The sequence below is a fragment of the Pristiophorus japonicus genome, chromosome 7 (genome assembly GCF_044704955.1).
Source record: "Pristiophorus japonicus isolate sPriJap1 chromosome 7, sPriJap1.hap1, whole genome shotgun sequence".
Taxonomy (NCBI): domain Eukaryota; kingdom Metazoa; phylum Chordata; class Chondrichthyes; family Pristiophoridae; genus Pristiophorus; species Pristiophorus japonicus.
The window spans coordinates 236,581,712-236,608,363 of NC_091983.1; the positions used below are offsets into that span (position 1 = coordinate 236,581,712).

At 51.2% G+C, this 26,652-nt stretch overlaps 1 protein-coding gene across 1 annotated transcript; it reads left to right on the top strand.

Moving 5' to 3' along the window:
• The first annotated feature begins 444 nt into the window (after positions 1-444).
• On the top strand, positions 445-26,652 carry LOC139266962 (netrin-G1-like). Its single transcript, XM_070884601.1, has 7 exons — positions 445-732; positions 13,741-14,384; positions 17,391-17,567; positions 18,649-18,668; positions 22,231-22,398; positions 24,352-24,486; positions 26,391-26,652. The coding sequence occupies exons 1-7, from the start codon at positions 490-492 to the stop codon at positions 26,618-26,620; spliced, it is 1,617 nt and encodes a 538-aa protein (XP_070740702.1). The 5' UTR covers positions 445-489; the 3' UTR covers positions 26,621-26,652.

A 26,652-nucleotide genomic window follows, 5' to 3' on the forward strand; every position in this document is an offset into this window, starting at 1 on the left:
TCTGTACCAACACTGGGAAAACAGCTGTAATCCCAATACCCAGAACATCTGTACCAACACTGGGAAAACAGCTGGAATCCGACCACATGGAACATCTGTACCAACACTGGGAAACAGCTGGGATCCCAACACCTGGAACATCTGTACAACACTGGGAAAACAGTTGGAATCCTGACACCTGGAACATCTGCATCAACACCGGGAAAATAGCTGAAAGCTCAACACCTAAAAGATCTTCACCAACACTGGGAAAACAGCTGGAATCCCGACACCTGGAACACCGGCACCAACAGTGGGAAAACAGCTGCAATCCCAACACCTGGAACATTTGCACCAACACTGGGAAAACATCCGCAATCCCAACACCTGTAACATTTGCACGCACCGAGATCGCCCCTCTGTGAGCAGGTCTAGTCGGAGCGGGGACTCACTGAATCATCCACAGACGGACCGAGATGGCCCCTCTCTGAGCGCGGTCCAGTCGGAGCGATGCGTCTGTCCAGTTTGTTGCCCCTTCAGGCCCTTTGGGCAGCCCTGTCTCTCGCCGCGCAGCACTTCCCGTCCTGGGGTCACTACGACCTGTGTAAGGCCCAGCTTCACTGGGACCAGGCGATGAGTTGGGATTACATGGCCTGCCAGCCCGAGGCCACCCTGCTCACCAGGTCACTGAAGGTCAGCTTGGATCCCTCCGACAGTACGTGTGGAGAGACCCCCGAGATGTACTGCACGCTGGTGAGTAGAAGCCTTTCTGAGACAGCCTCTGTTGTGTGTCGCGCTGTGAATGGACGCTCACTGAACGGCCTTTATCAAAGTGAATTCCATCCAAACTCCTACATTTGCTTCATTAACAGAGGCATCGAGTGCAAAAGCAAGGGCGTCATGGTGAACCTTTATATATCATTGGTTAGGCCCCAGCTGGAGTATTGTGTCCAATTCTGGGCACCACACTTTAGGAAGGATGACAAGGCCTTGGAGAGGGTGCAGAGGAGATTTACTGGAATGTTTCCAGGGATGAGGGACTTCAGTTATGTGAAGAGACTGGAGAAGCTGGGATTGTTCTCCTCAGAGCAGAGAAGGTTAAGGGGAGATTTGATGAGGTGTTTAAAATCATGAAGGGTTTTGAAAGAGTAAATAAGGAGACACTGTTTCATGTGGCAGGAGAGCCAGTAACCAGAGGACACAGATTTCAGATAATTGGCAAAAAAGCCAAGGGGGGAGATGAGGAGAATGTTTTAATGCAGCGAGTTTTTATGATCAGGAATGTGCTGCCTGAAAGGGAGGTGGAAGGAGATTCAAGAATAACATTCAAAAGGGAATTGGATAAATACTGGGAAAGGAGAAATGTACAGGGCTATGGGGAAGGAGTAGGAGAGTGGGACTAACTGGACAGCTCTGAGCCAGTGGCAGAGACAGACGATATCACGGAGGTGAAAGTAGGCGGGCTTGGTGAAGGAGGAGATATGGGGATGGAATAACAATCTGATAAGTTGCATTTCGTGGAACTGTGAGGAGATGTAAAACTGCTGGGCTGAACAGGAAAGGTCAGGACACGAAAACCACAAAACTCGCTGCTTCCCAGTGACTCACCATAAGGGGTGGCAGTGTTTGTAAAATTAGACACGGTAATAGATGTGAGGAGGGAGTTCGAATGTTTATAAACACTCTCTGGAGCTCCTGACCCCTGTGTCTGACCCCTGCCCAATATCTCCAGTGGGGAATATGTCCCATTGTGTCTGAGCCCTGCCCAATATCCCCAGTGTGGAATATGTCCCATTGTGTCTGAGCCCTGCCCAATATCTCCAGTGGGGAATATGTCCCATTGTGTCTGAGCCCTGCCCAATATCCCCAGTGGGGAATATGTCCCATTGTGTCTGAGCCCTGCCCAATATCCCCAGTGTGGAATATGTCCCATTGTGTCTGAGCCCTGCCCATTATCTCCAGTGTGGAATATGTCCCATTGTGCCTGAGCCCTGCCCAATATCCCCAGTGAGGAATATGTCCTTGAGATGTAAATTCAAGCCTGTTTCTAAATATTAATGATGCTCTTGTTGAGTGAATCATCTCCTCAGGATAATTGGTTCCTACATCATTGTTCGAGGGGAAACGCCTGGTTTAATAATCAGCCGTACGTTTCAGCAATAATTGAAAATGTATAATTTATTGCAGAACATGCAGTTCATCAGAGGGCATTATTCTCCAGCTCAATTAGTAATCTGTTGTAAAAATACTACGAGTCTTTGAGGTAAATCTTCCATCTGTCCCATATCCCACTGTGGGAGCTGTGTGTGAAACAGGGCCCGGACCCAGTGAGACCACACTAGATGTTACTGTCTCAGTTTTACATCTCAGGACGCCCCAAAGTGCTTCACAGACAATGAAGGACTTTTTGAAATCGCAATCATTTTTCTTTCACCGATAAAAACGCGGCTGAATTTATCGGCCGTTATCTCATAGTTTGCATTTTTTAATATGTAACAGTTTTTGACAGGTGTACTCGCTCCTTCTTTCCCGATGTGTCCCGACTCCTGAACTTGTGTTCCCTGATTGTGTGTTGACTGTGAGTGAGACGGAAAGACTCCAGGGTGAGAATGTATTCAGACTGTGGCTGTAACCTTGGTGCAAAGACACGAATTCCTGATCATAAACTGTTGTGATCGAATGTACCGGGGCACGGTGGTGCAGGGCTTCTGTGATTGGACCAGTAATCCACAGAACCGCACTTCCAATCCCTCCATGGGCTTTGAGACTGGGCAGAGGGAGATACTGCCGGTCCTGCTGGGAGACTCAGTCCCAGGCACATCCTTCAGTTTTTTATTTGTTCCTGGGATGTGGGCGTCGCTGGCAAGGCCGGCATTTATTGCCCATCCCTAATTGCCCTTGCGAAGGTGGTGATGAGCCATCTTCTTGAACCGCTGCAGTCCGTGTGGTGAAGGTACTCCCACAGTGCTGTTAGGGAGGGAGTTCAGGATTTTGACCCAGTGACAATGAAGGAACATTGAATATATTTCCCAATCAGGATGCGGTGTAACTTGGAGGGGAACGTGGAGATGGTGGTGTTCCCATGGAGGCCATGGGTTTGTGAGGTGCTGCCGAAGAAGTCTTGGTGAGTTGCTGCAGTGCATCTTGTAGATGGTAAACATTGCAGCCACGGTACACCGGTGGTGGAGGGAGAGAATGTTTAAGGTGGTGGATGGGCTGCTTTGTCCGGGATGGTGTGAAGCTTCTTGCGTATTGTTGGAGCTGCAGTCATCCAGGCAATTGGAGAGTATTCCATCACCCGCCTGACTTGTGCCTTGTAGGTGGTGGAAAGGCTTTGGGGAGTCAGGATGTGAGACACTCGCCGCAGAATACTCGCCTCTGACCTGCTCTTGTACCACAGTATTTATGTGGCTGGTCCAGTTAAGTTTCTGGTCAATGGTGATCCCCAGGATGCTGATAGTGGGGGATCCAACAATGGTAACGCCGTTGAATGTCATGGAGAGGTAGTTGGACTCTGGCTTATTGGAGATGATCATTGCCTTCCAGTTGTGGACCACAAATGTTACTTGCCACTTCGGTGTTGCTGGACTGGGAAACAACGTCGGTGAGTGAGCACAGGGGCGATGAGGGAACAGGACTTGTGTGTGTTAGGATACGGGCAGCACAGGTTTGGATGAGCTGAAATTTACGGAGAGTGGAAGATGGGAGTCCGGCCAGGAGAACATTGGAATGGTCGAGTCTGGAGGGAACAAAGTATGGGTGAGGGTTTCAGCAGCAGATGCGATGAGACTGGGGCAGAGACGGGCGATGTTACCGAGGTGGAAATAGGTGGTCTTGGTAAAGGAGCGGATACGATTGTTTGTTTTAGTTCTTCTCGAGCAAAAGGCACCAGTTAATGCTCATCGATCTCCGTGTCGGAAATAGAATCTCCCGCTGGTCTGTAATCCCCAATTTAATTCATCTCTGGCACCAGCTCAAAGTATTCGCCTCCAATTCCACTTCAGTGCTGATTTGTTCATTGATTTGAGTGTTTCTCGTGCTGCAAAGCAAAACTCACAATGTCTGAGCACAAACCGAGGGAGAGGCACATCTGGAATACTGCGGGCAGAGTGGGCTCCTCATTGTAGCGGAGAGATGGGACATGGGGCACAGGGACACAGTGCGACCGGGGGTGAGGGGAGAGAGAGATGGGACATGGGGCGCAGGGACACAGTGTGACCGGGGGTGAGGGGAGAGAGAGATGGGACACGGGACACAGTGACACAGTGTGACCAGGGGTGAGGGGAGAGAGAGATGGGACATGGGGCACAGGGACACAGTGTGACCGGGGGTGAGGGGAGAGAGAGATGGGACACGGGACACAGTGACACAGTGTGACCAGGGGTGAGGGGGTGAGGGACTGTGTTATGAGGTTAGCTCGAACAGTCGAATTAAAGGGAGAATCGTCACCACTTCTGTAGAAACACAGTCTGTGCCTTGCTCGGGTAAAAGTCTGACAGCTAATTATTTCTGAATGCAATCACCAATTCTGGCAATCCCAGCGAGTGGTGACAGCTGGTGAATGTTAACGTGGAGTTTCTGGGTAATTTCTGTAAGCTGAGTTTGAACTGATTGTAAACTGGTGCCTGGAGATTGTGTCTGATCAATGTGATTTTAGTGCCCAAAAAAAAAAACCAAAAAAAAGAAAAACACAAAAAAAAACACAAAAAAGAAAAAAAAGGGCCTTGTAAATGTCTGGTGTGTCATCCAGGTCGGGTGGCACGGTTTAATGTTTTATGTTTTTCAGATAAACTCCAAAAAGAGTTTCCTCTCGGGATTGTTAACATCTGTATCCGTTCCCCTGCCAGCTGCTCACACAATCTCACAGCACAGCAGGATGCTATTGGCCCATTGTGCCTGAGCCGGCTCGTTGAGAGAACGATCCAATTAGTCCCACTCCCTGCTCTTTCCCCATAGCTTTGCAAATTTATCCTTTTTCTCAAATTTATCAAGTATATTTTTCCCTGTTTTAAGGGAGTTTAGTTGAAGCAGGTTCAAACAGCTCCTCAAAGAGTGGGTACAGGCACGATGGGCCGAATGGCCTTCTGTGCTGTGAGATTCTGTGATATTTCCCCTGTTTTAAGGGAGTTTATTTTCAGCAGATGCGAGCAGCAGATGGGATTTCAGTCAGAACGAGCCAAACATTCTCTTTGTAATATCGCAGTCCATTCTATTGGGTCTGGGACTAAACCTTTAATACTCAGACGGGAAATTGAGGGTTTGGGAGAGGCCTACAGGAAGTGGATTAAACCTGAGGCCATAGACTTTATCCCCATGAATCCTCCCCCTGCCCAATATCTCACTCACTGCCCACTGTCCCCAGTAAACCGGCTGCCTATTAAACTTTCCCAGTCTCTTGATTCCTGGATCAGAGCTCCCTCACTGCGCTGCTCTCTGACAATGTTCCACTCACTTTAGCAGCTCAGACAGGAGAATGTTTGAAGAATGATTTACTGTTGTTGTGGCACTGACTGACTGACCCCTGACCCTGTCTATAAGGACCGATCGACACAGGCCGGTCAATAATGTGGGATGACACCACAGCTGGTTGAAGATTTGCTGCAGATTCTCAATCTTTCCCCAGTCTGGTTTCTTTCTCTGAAACCTCCCTCTGGTCTTCTCATTGCTGAAATGTTTAGACACAAACACCAGGTGCAGAGTTCTGGGTTTCATTAACTTGAACAAACATTCATTTCTGCTGGCTCACGTTCTTTATAATTAAATTCCAAAGTGTAGAATCCCATCGAGCTCCCTGGCAAGATGTTGACTTAAAACCGCCGTTCCTTTATTAAATTAATTCTGGGGATTTGGGCATCGCTGATACGGCCGGCATTTATTGCCCATCCCCAGGTGCCCTGAGAAGGTGGGGGTGGGCCGCCTTCTTGATCCGCTGGGAGCAGGTTTGATACAAACTGAGTGTCTCGCTCGGCCACTTCAGAGGGTCATTAATAGTCAACCACGTTGGTGTGGGCCTGGAGTCACATATAGGCCCGGGCAGGTTACAGAGGCAGGTTTCCTTCCCTAAAGGACATTACTGAACCAGTTGGATTTCACGGCAATCTCCCTGAGCTGTGGGCCGTGGGGGGATGGACCCTCTCCCTGACCCACTGTGGGCCGTGGGGAGAGGACACTCTCCCTGACCCACTGTGGGCCGTGGGGAGAGGAACCTCTCCCTGACCCACTGTGGGCCGTGGGGAGAGGAACCTCTCCCTGACCCACTGTGGGCCGTGGGGAGAGGAACCTCTCCCTGACCCACTGTGGGCCGTGGGGAGAGGACCCTCTCCCTGACCCACTGTGGGCCATGGGGAGATGGACCCTCTCCCTGACCCACTGTGGGCCATGGGGAGAGGACCCTCTCCCTGAGCTATGGGCCGTGGGGAGAGGACCCTCTCCCTGACCCACTGTGGGCCGTGGGGAGATGGACCCTCTCCCTGACCCACTGTGGGCCGTGGGGAGATGGACCCTCTCCCTGACCCACTGTGGGCCGTGGGGAGAGGACTCTCTCCCTGACCCACTGTGGGCCGTGGGGAAAGAACCCTCTCCCTGACCCAATGTGGGCCGTGGGGAGAGGACCCTCTCCCTGACCCACTGTGGGCCGTGGGGAGATGGACCCTCTCCCTGATCCACTGTGGGCCATGGGGAGAGGATCCTCTCCCTGACCCACTGTGGGCTGTGGGGAGATGGACCCTCTCCCTGACCCACTGTGGGCCGTGGGGAGATGGATGATACCAGAAATGAGAGGGTATACATATTAGGAAAGGATGACCAGGCTGGGTCACTTTTCTCTTGAAAGGAGAATGCTGAGGGGTGATCTAATGAAGATCTTTGAAATTATGAAAGGTTTTGATAGAAACATAGAAACATAGAAAATAGGTGCAGGAGTAGGCTATTCGGCCCTTCGAGCCTGCACTGCCATTCAATGAGTTCATGGCTGAACATGCAACTTCAGTACCCCATTCCTGCTTTCTTGCCATACCCCTTGATCCCCCTAGTAGTAAGGACTTCATCTAACTCCTTTTTGAATATATTTAGTGAATTGGCCTCAACATCTTTCTGTGGTTGAGAATTCCACAGGTTCACCACTCTCTGGGTGAAGAAGTTTCTCCTCATCTCGGTCCTAAATGGCTTACCTCTTATCCTTCGACTGTGACCCCTGGTTCTGGACTTCCCCAACATTGGGAACATTCTTCCTGCATCTAACCTGTCTAAACCCATCAGAATTTTAAACGTTTCTATGAGGTCCCCTCTCATTCTTCTGAACTCCAGTGAATACAAGCCCAGTTGATCCAGTCTTTCTTGATAGGTCAGTCCCCGCCATCCCGGGAATCAGTCTGGTGAACCTTCGCTGCACTCCCTCAATAGCAAGAATGTCCTTCCTCAAGTTAGGAGACCAAAACTGTGCACAATACTCTAGGTGTGGCCTCACCAAGGCCCTGTACAACTGTAGCAACACCTCCCTGCCCCTGTACTCAAATCTCCTCGCTATGAAGGCCAACATGCCATTTGCTTTCTTATCCGTACCTGCGTACCTGCATGCCAACCTTGATAGAGTTGATACAGAGAAAACCAAGAAATCCAATAGGGAATTCAGAAGAAACGTCTGTACCCAAAGAGTGGTGAGAATGCGGAACGCGCTACCACAGGGAGTGGTTAAAGCAAATAGTGTAGATGCATTAAAAGATGCTAGACAAGCGTATGAGGGAGATGGGAATAGAGGGTTGTGGATAGATTTAGATGAGGAAAGACGGGAGGAGGCTCGAGTGGAGCAGAAACACCAGCATGGACTGGTTGGGCCGAATGGCCTGTTTCCCTGCCGTATATTCTATGTAATCCTATATGTAATCCTATATGTAATCTGACGTAATCTTTCAGCTCAGTACTGGCCCACTAAATGCTGTTAACTGAGCAACTCTGCTCAAACATTAACTCCAACAAAGGGCCTGATTATTGGGTGATGGGAAGTGACAGCAATCTGCGGGATTACACTTTATGGAGCCACTAACTTCTGTGCTCAATAATACACTAATTAACATCATTAACCAGGGGACTGAACCGTGCTGATAGTGAGTGGTTTAGTTAGTGATAACGACAGGCTCTTCGTCACACCACACAGTGTAAATCCGAGACAGCAACACTTAAAGCCTGAAATAAATGTCAAGGAATGAGTGGATTTGTAGAAGGAACAATGATTCATAAGATGCTCCGTTTATGCTCCAGTGTTGCAGGAGCAGTTTCTGTAATACATAATCCTTATATTGAAGTATCTTCCCTTCCTGCGTTGATGCAGCCACACACAGCAGGAGCCCGTTGTGTCTCTCTCTCCCTATGCTGTATGGTGAGGTTTAATTCTTCTCTTCTTCTTCGGCAGTCCCCCGGAGTTGAGGATGACTTGCTTCCACATTAAAATGAGTTCTCAGGTGACTGATGAGACCAATGTGGGATCCACAGTCTCTGTCACAGGTGGGGTAGATGGTGGTTAGAGGGACGGGTGGGTGGGGTGCTTGGGTTGTCGTACGCACCTTCTGCTGTTTGTACTTGGCTTCCACATCCTCCCAGCAAAGAGACTCGATGTGTTCGTCGCCTTCTCGGATGCTTCTCCTCCATTTTGAGCGGTCTTGATCCAAAGATCCAAGATGCGGCCACTCACAACATCATCGAGCAGACAATAGGGGTGATCAAGCAGCTTTTCCGAAGCCTGGACCACTCTGGAGGCAGCCTTCAATACTTCCCTCAACAGGTGTCGCTATTCATTGTGGTGTGCTGCATGTTGCACAACTTGGCCATCATGAGGGCCCAGGCCTTACCAGTGGGGAGTGCAGCCCCAACTCAGGAGGAGGAGAAAGAGGAACAGGAGCCTGGCGAGGCCCCGACTGGCCAGCCAGAGGAGGAGGTGCAGCAGCCACGGAGGAGACACCGTGGCACTGCTCCCGATACAAGGGCCACATGTCAGCGGCTCATCATACATCGGTTCTCCAACAACACAACACAACCTCTCACCAGCAACTAATAAACATTTAACAACGGCCCCTTGAAACACCATAACACACAATCAACCTCAACAATATCTGTACACAGGCCCCTGCCATTTGTCATTCCACAACAGTACCCATGTGCCATATTAGGCACATACACTTACAACAATAGCAGGCCTCAAAAACTGCAACCAGATCGTGACAAACATATTTACAGGATGAGGCCATCAGTCCATTGTGGCCAAAGTTTTTATTGAGACTAGCTCTGGCATTTGCTACCCCTTACCTTAACCCCCTCCCACACCTCCTGCTCCTCCTCAATGTTGCCTCAGTGCCTGCAGCAAGGCTGCTTGAGGGCTGCTGTGTGTTTAACACAGACACTACAGATGGCCGAGTAGGATACATTGGACCAGCTCTGGGCCTGGAAGGCCCGGCTGCAGACTGCACCACCTCAGCATCGGCGGCAGCAGTCTAGGTTGGCTGGTGTGTAGACCGCGGCAGGTGCAAAGGCAGAGTGGCAGCGGTGGGAGCCAGAATGCTGTCATCTTGTGCAAAGACAACACGTTCCATTTCCCACGGCCCACTGCCACTCCCCCAGGGCGGAGCCTCAACATCTGGAGCAATATGTGGGAGCGCAGATTACTGGCCTGCTTCGGCACCGTTACCTCCCCGTTGGACTGTGGGGAACAGAGAGGATGGCAGCAGTCAGTGTTTGCATGGCATCACTCTGTGACTGACTCAGGACAGCCTGAGTCTCAAATGCAGCATTCTGAGAGTTGTTGCCACAATCATTGACAGTATCACATCACAAAGGCCTTGCGTGGCTTGGGCCTGTGATGCGATAGCTGCTGCCACGTCAACCATGGCACGCGCTCTCCCCTCTGCAACTCCACTGTCGCTGGTTGAGTCCATCTCCCTCTGTAAATGGGCAAGGATGGGTTCATTGAACTGCTGAGAGGCAGGGACAATGCTTGAGGCGGTCTCCCCCAACCTCAGGGCAAGTGTATCCATGCTCTGCGGGACCTTCTCTAATACACCCATTGGCTCGCAGTGCATTTGCATGGACTCTCTGGACATAGCCTCCAAGTCCAGGTCCACGTCTGACTGTCTCTGAGCAGGATTGATGGGTCGACTCACTGTCCGGGGAGATGGCCCCCGAGCTTCCCCTCGCTCTGGGCGCTGCTACAGGCTACTGGATTCAGGAGCCTCAGGCTCTTCAAAGCCCAGGAATGTTGGCTCTTCCACCAAGGTGGTGTCCCCACTCGGTGCAACTGATGAGGGTCCCTCATAGGCACCACACTTTCCTCACCTTCCTCATCATCTTCCCCGTCAGTCGAAGTGGACGGCGTTTGCTGTCAAGGGTCAAGGATCTCACAGAAATGCCAAAGGGCATTCACATACCGTCACGGTCCACAGGGGGCACTGCTACTCCGGCCACTACCGCACCAACTGGTGTGCCCATGGGGATGGACACTCGCTCCTCCATGTCACTGAGGGCTTCTATGTCAGGCTCCCCTCCACCGGTGCACTGCTGCTCTCTCCTGTTTGAGCTAGTTTCACCTGCAGTAAGAAGCACAAGAAGGTGTGAGTGAGTGTGCAGCTCATCGTGTGCCACATGTGTCTTCCATAGTTGAATAGCTGCTGCTGTGTGGATGTGTGTAAACGTGCATTTGAATCTGCGTGGCTGCTCACAGTGCATGTGTGAACGGTGGGATGAGGTGAGAAGGACCTCAGATTAGGGATGAGGCTGAAGTCTTATGAAAGGGTAGTGTGAGGAGGGGTGAGGCTGAGTAGGGAACCAGAAGGTGAGTGAGGTTTGGATGGGCCGGGCATGGCTGGTGACCTGAGCCTGAACATTTATGGTGCCTTCACCAACAAAGACCACGGCCTGGGACACACAGTGACGGAGCAGTCGGAGGTCAGTTGTAGCGCTGGGGCACGGTGCTGTTAATTATGTCCCGAGGACACGGCAATTCAGGAGCACGTCACATCTGCACCGTTCCTTTATTCATTACACAGCTTTAGGATTGTGGTACTAATGTTACCCCATTCCTTCTACATCGAGTATTAAAAATAACCAATCCAATATGCGGCTTTAGTCACTGCCTTTAGTCGATGCTGTGACGGTTGTAGATTCATTAATTTCTATGATCTCTGTATATTGCCGCGCTCTCCATCTTTATCACACACATTAGTTTTATTGATTGCTGCAACAGCCACTTGCTGGGGATGAGGATGTTACAGGTGAGCTGTCTGATTATTTGGAAAAGGATGTCGGGCTGATTCTGTGTTGCCGATGTCAGGTAGAGTCGCAGTGTGTCCGATCCACAGGATGCACTGCAGCAACTCGCCAAGGCTTCTTCAGCAGCACCTCCCAAACCCGCCACCTCCAGCATCTAGAAGGATGAGGGCAGCAGATGCCTGGGAACACCATCACCTCCAAGTTCCCCTCGAGTCACACAGTGTCCCGACTGAGAATCACAGCATCATAGAATGATACAGCACAGAAGGAGTCCATTCGGCCCATCGTGCCTGTGTCGGCTCTTTGAAAGTGTTACCCAATTAACCCCACTCCCCGCTCTTTCCCCACAGCCCTGTAAATCTTTCCCCTACAGGTATTTCTCCAATTCCCGATTGAATCTGCTGCCATCGCCCTTTCAGGCAGCGCATTCCAGATCACAACATGTGGAGCTGCCACTGTGTCCATCGCTGCTTCACCGCGGAAGGTCAATGACCTGAAGTGACCCCGAGGGAGCCCTGCCACCTCCGACTGCTCCCTCACAAACCAGCCTGAGGTAAAGCATCATTCGGCCCACAGGCTGGGCGAGGGTCCGACACACAGAGCCCAGGGGTATGGCCTGAGCACAAATAAGGGATTGTTTTAACAATAGACGATAAAAAGACAAGTTCCCGTCAATCATTCCGCTCACAAAACTCTCGTCGTTTCTCTCTCTCTCTCTAACCCAAACAGACAGCTGCAGTGAGACTCATTTCCCATCTCTGAAGGTCGGAGGTCGGAGATTCTTTCACTGAACATGAACTTTGGAAAATCTAAACAAAGAAAACGTCCAAAATGTCGTCATGTCAGAAATCTGTCCAAATATCAGCTCCCTGGTCTCTTTACAGTCCATTTTATTTTGCTCATAACGATTCCCAAGAATGATTGGGGAACTGAGAGGATCTAATTTTGGGGAAAGGCTGAACAGGCTGGGGCTTGTTCCTGGTCCCAGGGATGGGGGTTTCAGTTCCAGGGAGAGACTGGAGAAGCTGGGATTGTTCTCCTTACAGCAGAGAAGGTTAAGGGGAGATTTAATACAGGTGTTCATGGTCATGAGGGGTTTAGACAGAGTAGATAGAGAGAAACTGTTCCCATTGACGGAAGGCTCGAGAACCAGAGGACACATATTTAAGGTGATTGACAAAAGAACCAAAGGCGACATGAGGAAAATTGTTTTTGCGCAGTGAGTGGTTAGGATCTGGAATGCACTGCCTGAAAGGGTGGTGGAGGCAGAGCCCAGCGGGAGAATTGTGTCTAATTCTGGGCACCACACTTTAGGAAGGATGTCAAGGCCTTGGAGAAGGAACAGACGAGATTTACTGGAATGGTCCCAGGGATGAGGGACTTCAGTTATGTGGAGACTCTGGAGAAGCTGCGATTTTCTCCTCAGAGCAGAAAAGGTGAAGGGGAGATTTAATACAGGTGTTCAAAATCATGAAGGGTTTTTGATTGAGTCAATAAGGAGACACTGTTTCCAGTGGCAGGAGGGTCGGTAACCAGAGGGCACAGATTGAAGGTGATTGGTGAAAGTACCAGAGGGGAGATGAGGAGATCCCACTTTCTACCTTCTGACATTCTGAATAGCTGCCCTTTACCCCTACTCTCTGCTTTATGTCCTGAAGCCAGCGAGCTATCCATTCTGCTACTGGCTCCCTGACTCTGCATTCTCTGACCTTATTCATTAGTCTATTATGTGGTCCCTTATCGAAGCTCTTTTGGAAATCTGGATAAATTATATCTACTGTATTACCCTTGTCTGCTCTCTCTGTTACCTCTTCAGAGAATGCAATGATGTTGGTCAAGCAAGACTTTCCCTTTTGAACTCCATGCTGACTATTCATTATTATACTTTTGCTCTCTAAATGTTCTTCTATATTCTCCTTTAGTAAGGATTCCATTATTTCTCCTACCACCGATATTAAGTTGACAGGTTTACAGTTCTCTGGACATGTTCTATCTCCCTTCTTAAATATAAGTATTACGTTAGCTATCTTCCAGTCCTCGGGTATGACACCTTTTTCTAACTAATTAATAAATATGTGCCTCTGCTATTTCTTCCCCAGATTCATTTAAAAAGCACAAAGTGTTCCGTCCAGACCTGTGGTTTTATTTAACCCGTGCTGTACCTATCCTGGGAGTGTTTGATTGGACAGTGTAGAGGGAGCTTTACTCTGTATCTAACCTGTACTGTACCTGCCCTGGGAATGTTTGATGGGACAGTGTAGAGGGAGCTTTACTCTGTATCAAACCTGTACTGTACCTGCCCTGGGAGTGTTTGATGGGACAGTGCAGAGCTTTATTCTGTCTCTAACCCGTGTTGTACCTGCCCTGGGAGTGTTTGATGGGACAGTGTAGAGGGAGCTTTACTCTGTATCTAACCCGTGCTGTACCTGCCCTGGGAGTGTTTGATGGGACAGTGTAGAGGGAGCTTTACTCTGTATCTAACCCATGTTGTTCCGTCTCTGTTTCCAGGAGAACCCGTACATGTGCAACAACGAGTGTGATGCTCACACGCGCGAGCTCGCACACCCGCCCGAGCTGATGCTGGATGACGAGGGGCGGATTCCCAACACCTTTTGGCAAAGCGTCTCCTGGAGGAGGTTCCCCGAGCCCCTCCTGATCAACATCACTCTGTCCTGGGGCAAGACCATTGAGCTGACCGAGGACATAGTCATCACCTTCGAGTCAGGCCGGCCGGAGCAGATGGTCCTGGAGAAGTCTCTGGACCACGGCCGGACGTGGCAACCCTACCAGTTCTACGCGGCCGACTGCCTCACCTCCTTCGGGATGGAGCCGAGAAGCGCCCGGGATCTGAGCCCGGCCTCGATGCTGGACATCATCTGCACGGAGGAGTATTCCAGGGGCTACGTGTGGAAGGTGGACAAGATGGTCCGCTTCGAGATCCAGGAGCGTTTTGCCCTGTTCGGGGGGCCCCGTCTCCAGGACATGGCCTCGCTGTACGGCCAGCTGGACACCACCAAGGAGCTGAGGGACTTCTTCACCCTGACCGACCTGCGGGTCAGGCTGCTCCGGCCGGCCACTGGGGCCACCAGTGTTAACCAGCACAACCTCTCCAAATACTTCTACGCCATCTCCAACCTGGACATTCGTGGCCGGTGAGAGCTCCTTGCCCCTTCTGGCCAGAGTCGCAGACCCCACACTTCACACCCGGGGGGTGCCGTGTCAGGCCAACATCTGGGGCACTCACAGGAACAACATCTGGGGCAATCACACGGCCACGTTCTGGGGGCACTCACAGGGACAACATCTGGGGGCACTCACACGGCCAACATCTGGGGTACTCACAGGGACAACATCTGGGGGCACTCACATGGCCAACATCTGGGGCACTCAGGACCAACATCTGGGGGTAACTCACAGGGACTACATCTGGGGTTAACTCATTGGGACAACATCTGGGGGGGCACTTACAGGGCCAACATCTGGGGCATTCATGGTCACCATCTGGGGGTAACTCACGCGACCAACATCTGGGAGGGCACTCACAGGGTCAACATCTGGGGGAGCTCAGTGTCAACATCTGGGGGCACTGTATCAGAACCAACATGTGGGAGCATTCGCAGGGCCACCATCTGGGGGATAGTCTATCAACTTGGTGATACTCCATCAGGGCAAATATCTGGTGTTCCCTATCAGAGCTTACATCTGGGATACTTTATCAGGGATAACATCTGGCATGGCACTCTTATCAGTTCTCATCTGGAGGGCACTATATCGGAGTTAACATCTGACACACAATCTCAATGAACACCTGAAGTGCAGTCCATCAGGGCCAACATCTAATTACGAGGAGCGATTACACAAACTAGGGTTGTGTTCCCGAGAATTTAGAAGGTGATTTGATTGAAGTTTTCAAGATATGAAGGGGAACTGAAAGGGTAGATAGAGAGAAACTATTTCCCTGGTTGGGGATTCTAGGAGTAGGGAGAAAAGTCTAAAAATTAGAGCCAGATCTTTCAGGAGTCAAATTAGGAAACACTTCTACACACAAAGGGTGGTAGAAGTTTGGAACTCTCTTCCGCAAATCGCAGTTGATGCAAGACCAATTGTTAATTTTAAATCTGAGATTAATAGATTTTATTTGCCAATGGTATTGAGGGATATGGTGCAAAGGCGGGTGAATGGAGTTAGGTCACAGATCAGCCATGATCCCATTGAATGGCGGAGCAGGCTCGAGGGGCTGAATGGCCTCCTCCTGTTCCTATGTGAACGCTGGGTAACAGGGGAGGTTTGACAGCGAAAGATGGGGATCCCTCCCCCGGCCCACTGGGCACCGCCAGCTGCCCCTGTGTTGGGTGTTTGAGCTTCCCTGAATGGCCCTGCGACAGTGGGCACAGACCAGCATTGTGCCAGCTCTCACTGCCCCTGGTGATGGGCCCATTAACGAGCTTTCACAGTCCTGCTGGCTGGCTGGCGATGAGTCAGCGAGTTCCTGCTCAGTGTTCAGCCAATCGAGCAGCACGGAGCGAGCAGAATCTGTCCCTTTACTCTCAACACTGCCGAGCTCCAATCTGATCAGGATTCAGAGAGTGAGAGGATCACACAACACAGGGGGAGGCCATTCAGACCATCGGGCCTGTGCCGGTCTTTGAAAGAGATATCCAATTCGTCCCACTCCCCGCTCTTTCCCCATAGCCCTGCAAATCTTGCCCTTGAGTATTTATCCAATTCCCTTCTGAAAGTTACGATTAAATCTGCTCCCACCGCCCTTTCAGGCAGCACATTCCAGATCACAACAACTCGCTGCGTAAATAAACTCTCCTCATCTCCCCTCTGAGTCTTTTACCAATTACCTTCAACCTGTGACCTCTGGTCCCTGACCCTCCTGCCACTGGAAACAGTTGCTCCCCATTTACTCGATCCAAGCCCTTCCTGATTTGAGGAATGATTGTGACTGAAGGCTTCCTTCGTGTTGGATCTATATTCAGTCTGGGTTGGTGAGTTCCCATTTTCACATTACACAATCTCCAGGGCTCGGAGCCATTCCCTCATTATTCCACACTCAGCTTCTGGGAGGCTCGATCCAGCTTTTAGCCGAGGACAATCTTCAGACACTAATTGGAGAACAGGAGCAGTAAAATGTTTACACTGCCGTTAGTGTGACTCCAAGGAACTGTCTGGGTATCTGCTTAGTTCAGCAAACAGTGCCCAGAACTGACAATTTGCTGAATGTGCAACGTACAATCTGCGGATTGTGAAGCTTCACCCTCGCAGTGAGTTAAACAGAGGCTCGATGCTGTTAGCACAGAGTCACCGAGACCAGCGTTCTCACGCTTCACGGCACAGAGACCGTCACAGCACTTTGGGCCTTTTCAAATCGCATTTACTGAACCACAACAACAACAAAATCTCATCCTTGTCTAAAAATCCCTCCATGGCCTCTCCCCCTCCCTATCTCTGTAACCACCTCCCACCCTACAGCCCTCCGAGATCTCTGCTCTCCTCCAACACCAGGAACAGCCCTCCGAGATCTCTGCTCTCCTCCACCACAGGCCTCTTGTCCATCCCCCACACCCTTCGCCCCACCATTGTTGGCCATGCCTTCAGCTGCCTGGGCCCTGAGCTCTAGAATTCCCTCCCTGAACATCTCCCTCTCTACCTCTCTCTCCTCCTTTAAGACGCTCCTAAAACCGACCTCTTAGACTAAGCTTTTGGTCACCTGTCCAAATATCTCCTTATGTCGCTCGCGTCAGTTTATCTGATTTATGCTCCTGTGAAGCACCTTGGGACGTTTTACTAGTTAAAGGCGCTTTATAAATGCAAGTTGTTGTTGCAGTTGCAGGTGTTGTTGTAAAGAAATAACTTGTGAGAGGCACTCTATAAATGCAAGCTCTTCCTTTGAGGGGCCTGGAAGGCCGGAGCTGATCAGAAACTCTCTCCTAACGTGTTCTTGTTGCTGCCCAGAATCTGATCGTCAATCAGCGGAAACACACCCAGAAACTGACCCGCCGCCTGTGTTGAAAGGCAATAAGTGGGAGAAAAATGTTGCTGTTTGCAGAGCGAAGCTGGAAAAGGGAGAGCGGACTCGCGGAGCGGCCAGTCCCCAGTCTAACCCGGCTGCTCAGCTTATTTGAAACCAGCTTGCTGTTGTTTTTTGCCAGGTGTAAGTGCAATCTTCACGCCAACAACTGTATCTGGGAGAAGGGGAAGCTGAGTTGCGAGTGTGAGCACAACACGACGGGGCCGGACTGCGGGAGATGCAAGAAAGGCTTTCAAGGCCGAGCGTGGAGAGCGGGCTCGTACCTCCCAATCCCCAAAGGGACGGCCAATGTCTGTGAGTAACCAGAGCTGCTCCGGCCCGGCCCAGTGCCGGCACCAGATTCCCTTCACATTTCATTCTCAGCCCAACTCCCGGCAATGTACCGACTCCAAAATACAACCCACCCATCTTTGTCATTGTGTTCATGTGGGAACAGAGACTCACAGCGGGAGATTGGACAGAGCCAGGGACAGAGATAGGGTCCGTGCCCACAGCTCCACACTGAGAGGGGCGGGGGGGGGGTGGAGAGAGAGAGAGGGAGAGGGGAGAGAGGAAGAGGGGAGAGAGAGAGAGCAGGGCAGAGGGAGGGAGCGAAAAAGGGGGGAGAGAAAGAGAGACGGAGGGAGAGAGAGAGGGGTGTGTAGACAGAGAAAGAGAGAAATAAAGAATGAAAGAGAACAAACAAAAAGTGAGAAAGTGGGAAACAGAGAATGTGAGAAAGAGGGAGAGAGAGAAGCAGAGTAAGTAACTGAGAATGAGAGATGGAAAGTAAGGGAGAAGAAAAGAGAGAAAAGGAAAGTGAGAAAGAGAATGGAAGAAATCTAGAAAAGGAAATAAAAATGAAAGAAAGATTATCCAATTAGTCCCACTCCCCACTCTTTCCCCATGGACCTGCAAATGTTGCCTTTTCAAGTATTTATCCTACTCCCTTTTGAAAGTTATGATTGAATCTGCTCCCACCGCCCTTTCAGGCAGCGCATTCCAGATCACAACAACTCGCTGCGTAAAAATAATCCTCATCTCCCTCTGGGTCCTTGGCCAATCACCTTCAATCTGTGTCCTTCGGTTACCCATCCTCCTGCCCCTGCAAACAGTTTCTCCTTATTCACTCCATCAAAACCCTTCCTCATTTTGAAGCCCTCTATCAATATAATGTCTGGGTCAGTGAGCGAGGGGGATCGCTGGCATTATGTGGAGGGTGAGGTTATAATAGCAGTGGTTGAATTTGCTGAAACCTCACTCCGGACACCCACACATACAGAGCCAGCAGTGAGGTGCAGACTGATGTGAGAATGGAATGTTCACAGCTGGATGAACATCTGGGGAACAGCTGGGGAGGGTGAGAGGAGAATAAGCCTCTGTGAAATCAATATCTGAAGCAGATCAGGAAGTGAAGGTTGTGAGGGACATCTGTGGCCTGCTGTGTGTGGAATGTCCAGAGATCAATATCCAGATAGTGAGCTGACTGGGCAATGGGGAAGGGGTGTGTGTGACCACTGATGGCCTTACGTATTAACCCTGCGTACTTACACACTAATCGCACGTAGTGGGAGCGTCCCCACGTACTACTCTCACACTCACCTTCCGGGAGCACTTTAGCAACTCCACCTGGTCTCACACAGGGCTGGTGTGAGCTCTCAGAGGATGCAGCACGCAAATCCCCCATCAGTTCCTTGTTCGTGAGTTTGACTGACATCGATCTGATGAACACTCCGTGTGATGGGTTGTGTTAATGTGTTTATCGATAAAGATTGTTAATCAGACGTCTCTATAATTCTGTTTCCGTTTCCCTCTCCAGGCCTCCCTGACCCCGTGGCGAGTGGCCGTAAGTAGGACCTATGCTCTCTGACCTGTGACCTGCTGACCCAGAGCCCATTTCTGTATCGGGAATGATCCGCTTCCCTCAAACCTCCCTCATCACTCACTGAGCGAGGAACAGGTGTAGGTGTGAGCAGAGGCCGAGTGTGAGCGGGGGCTGGGTATGAGCAGGGGCTGAGTGTGAGCAGGTGAAGGTGTGAACAGGTGAAGGTGTGAGGAGGTGTATGTGTGAGCAGGGCTGGGATCAGGAGTCTGCTTGTCCGTGCATCTATGGAGTAAAGTATAATCTCCTCGAGCGGTGCAGCAGATATGAAGCAGGGAAGATGTAATATATATGACCCACATCTCAGCTGAGATGAAAATGCTTCTTAACACTGTCTCAGTGAGAATGTTCAGTGAGAAGTGGAGGGAAGATTTGTAGAAAGCCATATGGTGGCTGAGGCCGAGATCAATGGGGACCTGTTGTAATCCCGTTATCCCAGATACAGGAATGGGAACTGGGTGACTGTCTCGGCCTCAATCTGTTCCCCTTTGTTCCTGGATCTTACATCAACTTGTTCCCATTTATTTAACCCTTCGCATGCTGTCCATGTCATTCCAAACCATCCACCATATCGCAACCCCGAACCAACACCCAGACTGACCAGGAGCAGAGTGACCATAACTCCCCATACTGACTGGGAGTGAACATAACTCCCCACACTGACCGGGAGTGACCATAACTCTCCACACTGACCGGGAGTGACCATAACTCCCCACACTGACTGGGAGTGAACATAACTCCCCACACTGACCGGGAGTGACCATAACTCCCCACACTGACCGGGAGTGACCATAACTCTCCACACTGACCGGGAGTGACCATAACTCCCCACACTGACTGGGAGTGACCATAACTCCCCACACTGACCAGGAGCAGAGTGACCATAACACCCCACACTGACCGGGAGCGACCAAAACTCTCCACACTGACCGGAAGTGACCATAACCCACCACACTGACCGAGAGTGACCATAACTCCCCACACTGACTGGGAGTGAACATAACTCTCCACACTGACCGGGAGTGACCATAACCCACCACACTGACCGGGAGTGACCATAACCCACCACACTGACCGGGAGTGACCATAACTCTCCACACTGACCGAGAGTGACCATAACTCTCCACACTGACCAGGAGAGACCATAACCCACCACACTTACTGGGAGTGACCATAACTCTCCACACTGACCGGGAGTGACCATAACTCCCCACACTGACCGGGAGTGACCATAACTCCCCACACTGACCGGGAGTGACCATAACTCCCCACACTGACCGGGAGTGACCATAACCCACCACACTGACCGAGACTGGGGGTCTATGAAACGTTACACTTTGACCCCAAACCTGCTCCTTTCCTGCCCAGGTACAGCCAGAACCGATACTCAAAACCTTCATCACCGACACAAACTGAACTAAAGACAAACTAGTTCTAATATCTGGCGATGAATCTCCATTTTCTGCTGAATTATTGAGTGAGTTGTGGCTGGATTCAGTTACACTGAATAATAACAGGGAGACTCCATCACATCCGGCATTACACAGTTTGCCTTTAAAACCCTCAACCCACTCGAATGTACCGAAATCCCACAATAACAGCCTGTCACGGCCTCACCCCATTTAATCATCTCTCCGCGGACCAGATTCCCACTAATTATCCATCGATCCACTTCGAGCGACAGCCCGGGCAGTGAGTAGACCCGGGGGAGTGATTGATTGATCCGACATTGGTTCCCGGTCCAGCAACGCCTCCAATTTATAATTCTCATCCTCGCGTTCAAATCCCTCCGTGGCCCCACCCCTCCCTATCTCAGTCAACCCTTCCCACCCTACACCCCTCCCTCTCAGTAAACACTCCCACCCTGCAGCCCTCCCTATCTCAATAAATCCCTCTCACCCTACACCCCTCCCTATCTCTATAACCTCCCCCCAGCCCTACACCCCTCCCTATCTAGTAACCCCCTCCCATCCTACAACCCTCCCTATCTCTATAACCCCCTCCCACCCTACAACCCTCCCTATCTCTGTAACCTCCTCCATCCCTAACGCCTTCCCAAGCCTCCAGCTGCCTGGACCCGAAGCTCTGGAATTCCCTCCCTAAACCTCTCCACACCATCTCTCTCTGCTCCTTTAAGAATCTCCTTAAAACCTATCACTTTGACCGAGCTTTTGGTCACCTGTCCTAATATCTCCTCCCGAGTCTCGGTGTGAGTTTCTGTCTGATTGGCGGTGTAGCGGAGATGGAAATGTCTGTTTGCTTGTCTCTCGGACACTCCTGCCATCCCGGACAGTGTCCACTCGATGTGTGTGCACACAGTACAGATGTTCTCCAGCTGGGATTAATAATTGCTGATTCCTCCTGACACATGCAGCTGACCCAAAGCTCGGTCGCACACGGCCAAGAATCTCATCACTAGAGGTCACGACCCCAGAGCAAGGTAGGAACTCTCAAACACCGCGACTGGCTCAGAGCACAGCAGAAAGCAAGGATTTGCATTTATATATTGTTCCTTCAGGACTGCCCCTCCGGCAGGGCAGTAATCCCTCAGTACTGCCCCTCAAACAGTGCAGTACTCCCTCAGTTCTGCCCCTCTGGCAGTGCAGCATTCCCTTAGTACAGCCCCCCCCACAGTGCAGCACTCCTTCAGTACTGCCCCTCCAACAGTGCAGTGCTCCCTCGGAACTGCCCCTCCGACACTGCAGCGCTCCCTCAGTACTGCACTGGGAGCGTCAGTCTGGATTATGGGCTCAAATCTCTGGAATGGGACTTGAACCGATGACCTTCGGACTCAGAGGCGCGCGTGCTGCCAACTGAACCACTGTTGAAAGGCCCCTAACTTGGCAGTGCTGTGCAAAACCCGGCACAGACTCTATAAACCTGGGATTGGGACCATCCATTGCCATCTGCCTGATTCAATGCAAACCGTAACTAGCCAGGAGTCTGATGTTTTCCCCTCACTGCTAAAAGCCTCAGTGTTCCCTCCCTCCCTCCCATTCCAGCCATTTCCTCCCCACCTCTCATTCCTGCAGCATGTGACCCTCTCACAGTCTGCAAACTGTCTGTGTCCCGTCTACACTCTCTGTCTTTTCCCTGCAAGCCTGCGAATGCTTCGGCCATTCGAACCGGTGCAGTTACCTCGAGCTGCTCACCACCGCCATTTGCGTGAGCTGTAAGCACAACACTAGAGGCCGACACTGCCAGTTATGTCGGCTGGGCTACCACCGAAACCCTTCAGCACAGCTGGACCACCACAACGTTTGCCTAGGTCAGTTCCTGTTACAATCTCTGCTCTCTCCTTCTTTCACCCTTCTGCTTTCAGCCCAAAACAAGATAAAGAAACAAAGAAAATACCTTCGATAGGGCTGAGCAAAGCGCGTCGGAAATCAGCTCCTCTTTCCCCAGTGACCAGCCTCAATCCAACCTTTCCCCAGCGACTAGACCCTGACCCAACCTTTCCCCAGTGACCAGCCTCAATCCAACCTTTCCCCAGTGACTAGACCCCGACCCAACCTTTCCCCAGTGACTAGACCCCAACCCAACCTTTCCCCAGCGACTAGACCCCGACCCAATCTTTCCCCAGTGACCAGCCTCAATCCAACCTTTCCCCAGTGACCAGGCCCCGACCCAATCTTTCCCCAGTGACTAGACCCCAACCCAACCTTTCCCCAGCGACTAGGCCCCGACCCAACCTTTCCCCAGTGACTAGGCCCCAACCCAACCTTTCCCCAGTGTCTAGGCCCCAACCCAACCTTTCCCCAGTGACTAGGCCCCAACCCAACCTTTCCCCAGTGACTAGGCCCCAACCCAACCTTTCCCCAGTGACCAGGCCCCAACCCAACCTTTCCCCAGTGACTAGGCCCCAACCCAACCTTTGCCCAGCGACCAGGCCCCGACCCAACCTTTCTCCAGTAACCAGGCCCCGACCCAACCTTTCTCCAGCGACCAGGCCCCGACCCAACCTTTCCCCAGTGACTAGGCCCCAACCCAACCTTTCCCCAGTGACTCGGCCCTGAACCAACCTTTTCCCAGCAACTCGGCCTCAACCCACCCTTTCCCCAGCAATGAGGCCCTGATCCAACCCATCAATGAGGGTTTGGTGTAGGCTTTCCGTAGCGATGAGGCCTGTCCCAGGCTTTGTTGAGTTATAGCGAAAGCTCTGTGTTTTGACGATATACTCATCGTCTCCCTGTCTCCATTGTTTTTCAGGAATTTGTATGTTGTTTGTACTCTCGGTAAACGACCATCCTGCATTGTAGCAGCGTCGCTTCCCTCTGCTCAATGTTACCCCTCCCCCCCAGTGTCCACCAACAATCCTCTCTCTCCATTTCCTCATCTCCTCCCATTCTCCACACACACAATTACACAGAATGTGCAGCACTGAAACAGGCCATTCGGCTAAACCGCTCCATGCCGGTGTTTATGCTCCACACGAGCCTCCTTCCACACCTCTTCATCTCACCCAATCAGCATATCCTTCTATTCCTTTTGCCCTCATGTGTTTATCTCGCTTCCCCTTAAATGCATCGATACTATTCGCCTCAATCACTCCCTTTGGTAGTGAGTTCCATTCTCTGGATAAAGAAGTTTCTCCTCCATTCCCTATTGGATTTATTCATGACGATCTTATATTTTTGACCCAAGTTTTTGACTCCCTACAAGTGGAATCATCTTCTCTACGTCCACCCTATCAAACCTCTTCACAATTTTAAAGACCTCGATCAGGTCACCCCTCAGTCTTCTCTTTCCCAGCAAAGAGCCCCAGCCTGGTCAGCCTTTCCTGATAGGTACAAAGTCTCAGTTCTGGTATCATCCTTGTAAATCTACTTTGTACCTTCTCCAGTGCCTCTATGTCCTTTTTATAATACGGAGACCAGAACTGTGCACAGTGCTCCAAGTGCGGTCTAACCAAGGTTCGATACAAGTTTAACATCACTTCTGTGCTTGTGCATTCTATCCTCTATTGATGAACCTGGTTTGTTTTTTCTGGCCTTGTTAACCTGCTTTAATTCTGTGCAGTCGCCTCAGGGAGTGGAACACGGGCCGTGTGCAGTCAGTGTGTGGAGGATTGAAGCTGTTTGTAAAGTGTTGGAGACTTGTTTCACCCCCACAGTCTGAGCCTCCCTTGTCCCGGCTCGCACTCATTCCTGTCGCTGAGATTGTGTCGCTGTGTTTATTGGGAACAGCCGTGTGCAGTGTGTGTGTTGTCTTGTTTCTGCAGACTGTGAGTGTCACCCTGATGGCTCGTTCCACCATCGCTGTAATGACACGGGATATTGTGACTGTAAGGAGGGGGCGACAGGGCCCAAGTGTGACAGGTGCCTGCCCGGATACTACTGGCACAGGGGCTGTCGAGGTAAGTAACCATTCCAGCACCAGCCCCTCCCCTCACTCCGCCCCGGCTTCTGGGTGTCAGGGTCAGCAGAGTATCCGATAGCAGAGATACCGTGGGGGGAAACACAGAGGCTTTTAGTGAGTGAATCCCCCTGGACTCTCCCATCACCTGCCACACAATTAGTGGCACAGCTCCTCACAAAGGGAGGCCTGGAGTTCAGTGAGGGCGGGTCATAGAATCAGACAGCACAGAAGGAGGCCATTCGGCCCATCGGGCCTGTGCTGGCTCTTTGAAAGAGCGATCCAATTACTCCCACTCCCTGCTCTTTCCCAATAGACCTGCACATCTTTCCTTTTCAAATATTTATCCAATTCCCTTTTGAAAGTTACGATTGAATCTGCTCTCACCGCCCTTTCAGGCAGCGCATTCCAGATCACAACAACTCGCTGCATAAATAAACTCTTCCCATCTCCCCTCTGGTCCTTTGCCAGTTACCTTCAACCTGTGACCTCTGGTCCCTGACCCTCCTGCTCCTGGAAACATCTTCTACTTATTTACTCGATCAAAAACCTTTCACAATTGTGAACACCACTATTAAATCTCCCTTTAACCTTCTCTGCTCGAAGGAGAAGAATCCCAGCTTTTCCAGTCTCTCCACATAACTGAAGTCCCACATCCCCAGTATCATTCCTGTAAATCTTCTCTGCTCCCTCTCTAAGGCCTTGACATCCTTCCTAATGTGCCCAGAATTAGACAGAATAATTGGACACAGAATTTAATCCTCAGTCTCTGCCTCAATATTTAATCCCATCCTAACTTGCACCAAGTCCCGTTCACCCATCCCCACTGTGCTCGCTGATCCTCATTGGCTCCCAGTCTGGCAATGCCTCAAATTTAAAATTATCATGTTTGTGTTCAAATCCTTCCATGGCCTCATACCTACCTATCTCTGTAACCTCCCTCCAGCCCTACACCCCTCCCTATCTCTGTAACCCCCTCCAGCCCGACACCCCTCCCTATCTCTGTAACCTGCTCCAGCCCTACACCCCTCCCTATCTATGTAACCCGCCCTCCAGCTCTACACCCCTCCCTATCTCTGTAACCTCCTCCAGCCCTACATCCCTCCCTATCTCTGTAATCCCCTCCAGCCCTACACCCCTCCCTATCTCTGTAACCCCCTCCAGCCCCACATCCTTCCCTATCTCTGTAACCCCCTCCAGCCCTACACCCCTCCCTATTTCTGTAACCTCCTCCAGCCCGACACCCTTCCCTATCTCTGTAACCTGCTCCAGCCCTACACACCTCCCTATTTCTGTAACCTCCTCCAGCCCGACACCCTTCCCTATATCTGTAACCCCCTCCAGCCCTACACCCCTCCCTATCTCTGTAACCCCCTCCAGCCCTACACCCCTCCCTATCTCTGTAACCCCCTCCAGCCCTACATCCCTCCCTATCTCTGTAACCCCCTCCAGCCTTACACCCCTCCCTATCTCTGTAACCCCCTCCAGCCCTACACCCCTCCCTATCTCTGTAACCCCCTCCAGCTGCATAACCCTCCACGATCTCTGTGCTCCTCCAGTTCTGTCCTCTTGCATATCCCCGACTCTAATCACTCAACCATTGGGGGCCGTGCCTTCAGCTGCCTGGGCCCGAAGCTCTGGAGTTCACTCCCTAAATCTCTCCACCTCTCGCTCCTCCTATAAGACAATCCTTAAACCCAAGCTTTTGGTCCCCTGTCCTAATATCTCCTTTTGTGTCTCGGTGTTAAATTTTGTCTGATAACCTGTGAAGCACCTTGGGACGTTTTAGTACATTTAAGATGCTATATAAATGCAAGTTGTTGTAAAAGTGAGAGAGAGTTGTAACAATCTGTAACGTGGGAGAGTTTCTATGACCTGACCTTTCTTTTCTCTGACCTCTTGCAGCGGGCGTGTGCGATAACTTTCTGACACGGTGTGAGAACGGAGGAGTGTGTGAGGACAATGGGAGGTGTGTGTGCCCCGCTCCCTACACCGGGCTCCTGTGTGAGAAAGGCCAGTGTGGGGAGGAAGTGGGAGGGTGTGTCTCCCAATCCCCGCAGGATCCCACCTTACACCGGGTGCTGCTGTCGCTGACTGCGCTGCTAACCACCGCTAACGGCCGCCCGCCGCTCTGACCAGCTTCCAGCGCCATGGCCGCTCACGGGAA